This window comes from Bidens hawaiensis, unplaced genomic scaffold (assembly GCF_021521415.1).
Source record: "Bidens hawaiensis isolate Kalapana, Puna unplaced genomic scaffold, B.hawaiensis_p1.1 tig00014938_1, whole genome shotgun sequence".
Classification (NCBI taxonomy): Eukaryota; Viridiplantae; Streptophyta; class Magnoliopsida; order Asterales; family Asteraceae; genus Bidens; species Bidens hawaiensis.
Window position 1 is genome coordinate 472,774 of NW_027492328.1, and position 8,499 is coordinate 481,272.

Consider the following 8,499-nt stretch of genomic DNA (forward strand, 5'->3'; position numbering starts at 1 on the left):
GAATCACAACAACCGTCACTCTACTCATCCTTATCATCCTCACCGTTGTCGCCATCTCTTCTCATCCATAACAACAACCATCCTTCTTCTTGTTCTCTAGATCTGGGATGTTTTTTTCTTGTTCGCTAGATCTGCCATGGCTATTCAAAACAATGGCGGTGGATGGGTTGGAGGTGGCCGGATCCGGTGGTGGTGGATGGGTTGGAGGTGGCCAGATCTGTGTTCGTCGGAGTTTGGATCTGGTTCGTCGGATATGGGTTCGTCGGATCTGGGTTCGTCGAGTTTTGATCTGGTTCGTCGGATATGGGTTCGTCGGAGTTTGGATCTGGTTCGTCGGAGATTGGATCTGGTTCGTCAGATCTGGGTTCGTCGGAGTTTGGATCTAAGCCGTTTGGTGTTGCAGGGTGGTCGGATCTAATGGCGGTCATAGAGATGGTGACACATGTTGGAGGTGGAATGGAAATGCAGAAAGAGTTTGGAGATGGTGATGGTGACACATGTTGCAGATGGTGGCGGTGGTGATGGTGATGGTGGCTGGGAGAGTGGTGGAAGAAGAAATGGAGATGAAGATGAATTGGAGATGAGTTGGAGAGAGAGATAGAGAGAGAGAGAGTTAATTTATAAATATTAATTATTAAATATATTTGAACCATTTCGTTGAAAAGACCAAAATAACCTTACATGCGTCTCACGTGAGGGTATTTAACTGAGTTTTTCTAACCCAGTTAGCGTAAAGGACATAACGTGTAGGGAAAAAATGTTTAAATGATACCGCCTGCAAAGAAACTAAAAAAATGACACGAACCGTAATTTGGCTTTTTTAAATGACAAAATTTGTAATTCTGTCTAAGTTAAAATGTGTTAAGCAATCATAAAAATATTTCTTATTTTAGCTTTTAAAAGGTTTAAAAAACTGTTTTCTAAGTTCCTCAAATCATGGCTTTTCAAATAGCATTTTTTAAACTCGATCAATCTCACACATGCTCTAAGTTGACACTTCAGTATTTTTATTTAATTACGGTTATTATTTGACGTTATAATTAATTATTACTTTTTATAAAGCATTTGGATTCAGTGCTTATAATTAATAATGAAATTCCTGATAATGAAATAATGAAAAATAATGAAATTCCTGATAATTAAATAAGTGAAATAAAATTTCCAGAGGATCAAAGGCACCTTGTCCGTCACAAGATTGTTCCAACCACGAATGACCGGCCAGTCTCACAAGAAGTATCATCTGGGATCTTATCTTTTTTTATTTTCAACTGTGATGCAAGTATCAACCAACACTGACCAAATAGTCTAGCGGGTATCATTCAAAATCTTTTCTTTAAAAGTTTCGTCGGATCACCAAACGGAATGGTATCTGAACTCTAATCTTTAAAACCCGTCTTTGATTCCTCTATAAACACGAATGAGAACTGTGAAACCGATTACTAATGCCTCAAAGGTTATAAATAAAAAACCTAAAATACAAAACAGTAGCTCCAGGTTTGCTTATCAAACCTATAACAGAGTTTCAGATGGTTAATAGGTTAAGAACAAATTGGCAGTTTTCAGTCACTCATTAAACCTGCTTACTCCTCTTCCTACTTCTAAACATAAACCGCAATAGCAACGTATAAACTGACTTTTTAAGTCCAAAATAGCCCAAGACTAGTTTTAAGTTACCCATTGGTGGAAATCAAACATCCAAACAATTCCAGAAAAAGAAGACAGCAAAACAAGTAGCAATACAAACACTCAAGATTACGATCATAAATCATAACCTTACTTACGAAGAACCTTAGGGCGCCAAACATCAATTTCTACCACAGATGCGGTTGGGACACGCAAGAGAGTTTGCAAAATCTTCGACATGTCAACCTCGCTCATTATGTTCACGTACTTTAGTTTGGGTGACCTCGCGAAGATAAACTTCACAAATTTCAACTCAGACTCCAAGTTGCTGTAATTTTCAATTGTTAATTCAATCAAATGCTTCAACAGAACATCTTTCAGATACTCCAACCAAATATCCCAATGATGCTCTTCATTACTATGATCATTATATGCATCTGTATCAATCTGCAGAAAGAGACGTTAATTTTTGTGTCAAATGTATCTTGGCTTGAAAATAAAAAACAAACAGGATGCAACCAGACCAACACTATTTACCTCCAGCTCAATTTCCTCCAAGTTTGGAGAGTTTTTAATCAAAACAGCAAGAAATGTCAATCCACGGCCGTCATTATAAAAAGACGTTTCTTCCAAACGAAAGAATTTGAGGTTACTTAGTGAGGTAGTAAGCTTCTGTGGAACCAAGTCTGGAACAAACCACTTGAACCATATATAGACCAAAACAATCATCAACAGGCAAAGTTAAACATAAAAAAAACATTAGTTATATAAAGGTGGATAAATAGTACCGGGATAATATCAATCCTAATATCAAAATGTTCAATCACAGGTAAACACTTGAATAGCTCAATCATGGTGGACTGTTCAGGGCCGCTAATATTTACCTCGAGCATAAACTGTAGCAACTTACTGTTTAGATAAGTGTCCAACTCCCAAGGGAATGAGTAAGAAGTTACTTACCAGACTAAAGCTCTTAAGTGATGGACAATTAGATAACAGATGTAGTAGGGTTTTTCTAGAGATCATTACACAATGCAAGAATAAGGTTGTAAGGTGAGCAAATCCACTGAATGTTGGTTGATGGTCAATAGCACACCAAGTAAGAGCTAGGTCCACTAAGTGATGCAGCGAGAAGATGGATAAGGGTAATCTATAAGTCGCACCATCACCACCATATTCATCAAACCGAAGTGTTAAGTTCTTGACCTTATGGTACCTCGACAAGTGAAGTATTATTTGATCAACCTCATAAAAATCGTAACCAAATTTTGAGAAGGAATTAACATCATGCTCTATGCGAAGGGTGAACTCATGTATCGGATCATTGTGTAGTAACATAACTTGGTGTATAGCACAGAAAAGTTTACTTGTCTCCATCATTTGGTCTCCAGATGGGGTAGAAAACACAAGTTTAGGAATTTTGGTCCATTTGTACCTCCATTCCCTTGAGAGGATGCTTGTCCTTGCCGCCTCTTTAATGGGTAAAAGACATAGTATGGTATCGACTATGGTTTGAGGAAGTGTGGTGATTATATCCGAAGACAATCACTGGGTTGTAGACAAACATTTACCTTTAAATGAATGTTCAGATTTCATCTCACGTTGTTTATGTTGGACCGACACTGCAAAATCAGTTAATGTAAATATCAGTTTGTATTTTGTAATAAACTCCATGTTTTTTGAATTTGTGGTTAATAGATTTCAATTCCATGTTATTGAAAACATAATCAACCGATAATCAATAATCACATATACAATAATCTGGAGTACCTTGAGTTGAGTTTTGAACCGATCAAAGTGATTGTCGAACAAAATCGGTTAACTGTGAAAGAACGTTGAGTGAAGATTGGTTGAATCCGGAGCTAGGGTTTCTCCAAATGCTGCTCTAATATTTATATTATATGTAATAAATAACGTAAGTTTGGTTTTTCATGGTTTTACCACTATAATGTTAAAGATTTACTTTTTGAACCTTAGAGTTTTAATTTAGTTCTTTATAGTTTAGCCACCTAAGTTACAATTATTTCGTTTTAGGCCTCTAAAGTTTTGCCACTTAGCTTACCATTTATCTTTGAGAAAATTATGATTTGTCCCCCCGGGATACCCATAAACCATTGAATCTTAATTTGCGTGCATTGAAACACTGGATTTTTGTTGTGGGCTCAGTATGCCCCCCTTCCGTTAGTTTTGAACTGTTAACAATATATGGGGGTAATTTAGACTCTGGTATACCTTTTGGGATTTAGTTGGATAAACCAGGTACACCATCCATTCTCATTTGACTTCAATCTTCTTCTATACTCAATTCAATCTTTATTCTTCTCTTCAACCTCCTCCCAATTTCCTTTTCTTCCTCTGCTCGTCGACGTTGTTCGCCACCGCTGCTCCAGTCTCCTCTGTCGCCTTCTCAGTCACCGTCGATAAAAGTCAATCAAACAGCCAATGGATCCAAATACCGTTACCGATTGGAATAGTGTGTCTTGTAAATTGATTTATAGTCTAATCATTCAGTAATTTTAATGTAGTAGTTTCTTTGCGGCTCAGGATTGAACCGGCACACATGTCGGTTCGTGTTCAGGTTCAAGCAGTTCAACACTGGATTGACTACCGGAGGGGGTGACTTAATTAATTAGTTTTTTTATTATGTCATCGGTTTACTATTGTTGTTAGCATTTTCTCGATGCATCGTTAGTTAGTTAATTTATTCAGGCGTTTTGCTCGATGTTTGTAATATTCGGATATTATATTATGTTAGATGTTTGATAATATTGGATGAGTTTTGAGCCCGTTCGGGATTTATGTATCACGTTGGTTCGATGTTTTCGTGTTCGTTCGGGTGAAAACTTTAAAACAATTGATTTTTAGTGTCTCGTTTCGATGTTTTCGTGTTCGTTCGGGTGAAAACTCTAAAAAAATTGATTTTTAGTGTTTCGGTTCGATGTTTTCGTGTTCGTTTGGGTGAAAACTCTATAAAAAAATGATTTTTAGTTTTTCGATTCGATGTTTTTGTGTTCGTTCGGTTGAAGACTTAAAACTAAAACGGGTAATTTAAAATTTAGAGGGAATTAAGCCTTTGGGTACAAATTTAAATTCTTATTACCACAGGTGTCCGAATTGTGCAACTGAAAAGGGCATAATAGTCATTACATGGGTCAACTGATGGAAGGGGGCATAGTGGTTCAATACACGCAAATTAAGATTCATTGGTTCAGGGGTATCCCGCCCATATTACACGCGGGGGGGGGGGGGGTCATAATTTTCTCTTTATCTATTGGCCTTCAACTTTAGTAATGAAACTTTTGTTACAATACTCTTTAGCCTTACAACTCTAGCCATCAAACAATTGCACACAAATTTTACACTCATACAATAAAAACTTATAGACTTTTAGCTTTGGTGACAAAACTTTTATCGTAACAAATCGTACTGATACCAACCAACTTCCTGTCACATCCCTACCGCAAAACGCGGGTAATAAGACTTATTACCCATAGTATTAAAGAACGAATGTCATTTTTTTAATTAACGATTAACAATTTTTAGAATAATTTAGTATTTAAAAATGTATTTCTCTTATTTATATTGATATTCACTTATTTTGTTACAAATATTAGTAAACTTATGATATTTGAAATATATATATTACCCAAAAGTTAATTTTCTTTATTTTGTCATGTCCGATTACTCTCCGAGTACTCCCCGAGTACTCCCTCCAAGGGGGTCGGCTGACTAGGGACCGCCTAGCGACTTTTGCAACATTGGTCGCCGTTAAAGGTAACCATGGAATCATCTATTGTTATTTTGAATCTAGATGATGAGGAAATCATGGTTGAAGAAGAAAATACGGTTGATCAAGAGGTAACCCTGACAGTAACCGAACAAGACGAGAGAGAAACCGTGTTGGAAGAAGTGCACGAGGAGGTAGCTCCCTCTCATGTTACGGGTTGCCATGATGGAATAGAAGAAGTTGAAGATCAACAAACCAACAAAGTTGATGTTGGAGTTTGCATGAGGTTCATGCAAAGTTCGGGTGGTCCGAATGAACGAACGAATAAAGGAGTTAAGTTCGAGAGGGAGCATGCATCAAGTGGAGATGGAAGAATTGCTTTGAGTATCATGATAGTTAGTCATGAAGCTGAGAAAGCAAAAGTTGTTTCCCATATGAAAACGGGTGATGCAATTCTAAATAGTGGTAATCTCGGAACTAGCTTATTTGTCAACAGGAAAAAGAATCCCGCAGGTAGTGTTATAAAGTCTATCAAAGAATCAAGCTCAAGGAAGTGCGAGCATTACAAGGTGTGAAGGATCTTGGAGGAACAATGGAGGTTGGTATTGAGAGGGAGTGTAAAACTTGGTGCAATCCCAACTTGAAGGACCCGAATGGTTAATACGAAAAGTATAAGGGTGGTAAGGAAGATCTTAAGGGGCGGTTTGGTGGAGATCCAAAACTCAGGAATCAAGTTGAATAACTTGGTGTCATAGTTATATTTTATTTATTATTAAATAAATTAGAAGTCTAGTATGATTGAGTTTCCTAGTTTGAGTATGATTAGAATTGTGGGTGCTATATAAACCCATCAAAATGCTTATTTCTGGTGTGGTAGAAAGTATTTTGTCCTTTTTCTTATTAATGAAAAGAGTCACATAAACGTTTTATGCAAAATCGTGTTTGATGTTCTTGATTCACTTGTCTAAGGTTTAACAATTATAAGTTAAGAGAGGTTAAATCATTTTATTGGATGAGGTGGGGCTAAAAGGGGTTAAAGTAGATGATGGAGAGCATAATTGAAATTAAGATGGGTTAGAGTGTACTCATGACTTTATCACATGATTTTTTTAATGAAAATATGTGGAACAAATCAAAGAGCATATATAAATTTAGTTTATAAAATATATTTTTGCCAGTGAGTCGGTGAGTGCCTTCCCCACAAACACACAGGTCAACTTTTTAAACTAAAAACTCAATCGTTGAGTTTATAGAAACACCAAATATCATCGGTTGTCTGTAAAAGGTTTCACCAAATGTCAAAGTTACTTAATCTCAAAGCTATATTAGAACATTCGATGTTGAAACCATATGAGTATATGGTTTTCTCATATTGTGAACAAGATGAACATGATTAAACAGAGACCACAAACGCTTTATTATAAATATATTATAACAATTGAATTGAAACCATCGATCGGTTGATAGATTACTTGATTTTTTAATACTATAGTCAACTTTGGAATATTTTGTTACTCATAATTTGAAACTTATAGGTTGATTTGAGTTTTGTTTGTAAATTTTAATTTATTAAATTTAGAAAATATGAATATAACGAAACAATTTCTTAAAATTAAAGCTGGAAAAAAGGTATTGGTTATATCATGTGATCCGACACTAATCCAACTCAAATCGGAAAAATATATATTTAGCATTTAGCAAATATTTAGCATTTAGCAACCCTTAACAATTTCCGACCCCCAAAAATTCTCAACCCCCACAAAAATAATATTGGCCCGTCACTGGTTAGAAGAATCAGTAATATTCCTAGATTTCAACCAAAGGGCCTTTGATCAGTCCGTATGAATGTGTTGTATAAGACTTTATTTTTTTTTATTATGAGTGTTCAAGTTTAATGGTTTCAAAAAAAAATTATCCAAAGGGAGGGAGGGAGGGAGGGAGGGGATGATTCCAAATTCATCACGGTATGGTGACACCTCACCCCAACCAAATCCATCACTGGTGATGGAATTTAGTGGGGGTGGTGGTGTGGTGTGATGAGTTTTTTGGGTTTTTTTTTGCAACTTAATAAATAAAAACAATATTTTACTAGAACATATTACAACTTAAAAATTATAATTAAAAAATAAAAGTTACAATAAACAATATACTCCTCGTCTGAATCCGAAAATTCCAAACCTAAAGAACCTATAACTTCAACTAGATCTCATCTCAATCGATGGTGAATATTCTCATCCCGCAAGTCTAATTGCACATCCTCAGGAACGGGAACTTGAGTAGGAGGATCCGATACCCAATCTGAAGAAATTGCACGTCCATCTTCTTTTATTAACATATTGTGTCATATGATGCATGCATATACGTAACTAGAGATCGTGGATTTTTTCATTGCACGAACCGGTCGACTAAGTATGCACCATCTACCCTTTAAGACAGTGAAAGCTCTCTCGACATCTTTTCTTGCCGATTCTTGCAACTTCTTGAACGCCTTTTCATTGTCCTCGACAGGAAACGAAAAGGCTTTCACAAAAAACATACCATTGCGGGTAGATACCATCGACAAGATAGTAGCCACGTTTATAATATCCCGTTGACAAAATACGGACAGAAAGGTGTGGTACCATCTGTTACGCTCTAAAATAACGGTGATGTGTACAGAATAGTGATGTCGTTGTTTGAGCCAGGAACACCAAAATAAGAATGTCAAATCCATAAATCATTTGACGCAACCGCTTAAAGTGAGATGGTCGGTCGTTTGATATCACCCCTAACATACGCCCCTCGAAACTCACATGGACAATTCCTCTATTCGATATGTGCACAATCAATGCTACCAATCATCCCTAAAAAATGCCATCTAGCCTCATGCGCGGCGTAAAGACGTATGATGTTGTGTCTTGTTGGTTTTCGTAGAAACTCTTTGCCATACAATTTAATAATCGCGTTACAAATAATTGCATACATTCACGTGAAGTTCTCTGAGACATTTGTAAGTATTCATCGAATTAGTCGGGTGGGTTACCTGTCGCTAATTGACGAATAGCGGATGTGCATTTTTGAAACGTCGTAAAACTTTGTTTGCCCATCGCGTCGTAAGATTCTTGAAACCATTCTGCACTTGCTTCTACGTCGGCTACAATCTTTAAAAA

General features: G+C 36.5%; 1 protein-coding gene and 1 pseudogene across 1 annotated transcript; both read right to left on the minus strand.

Annotated features, from left to right (window-relative positions):
• Positions 1 to 1,056: 1,056 nt before the first annotated feature.
• LOC143548200 (F-box/FBD/LRR-repeat protein At1g13570-like) lies at positions 1,057 to 3,247 on the minus strand (annotated as a pseudogene).
• On the minus strand, positions 1,774 to 2,477 carry LOC143548208 (uncharacterized). Its single transcript, XM_077039437.1, has 3 exons — positions 2,412 to 2,477; positions 2,161 to 2,322; positions 1,774 to 2,070 (listed from the first exon to the last, which is right to left on the minus strand). Exons 1-3 carry the CDS (start codon positions 2,475 to 2,477, stop codon positions 1,774 to 1,776), a joined length of 525 nt encoding a protein of 174 aa, XP_076895552.1.
• Positions 3,248 to 8,499: the final 5,252 nt, after the last annotated feature.

Coding starts and splice junctions, on each gene's coding strand:
- LOC143548208 (XM_077039437.1), bottom strand. CDS start 2,477: ATGATTGAGCTATTCAAGTGTTTACCTGTGATTGAACATTTTGATATT. Junction 2,323..2,411: donor TTAGGATTGATATTATCCCG/GTACTATTTATC, acceptor ATATGGTTCAAG/TGGTTTGTTCCAGACTTGGT. Junction 2,071..2,160: donor TGGAGGAAATTGAGCTGGAG/GTAAATAGTGTT, acceptor CTCTTTCTGCAG/ATTGATACAGATGCATATAA.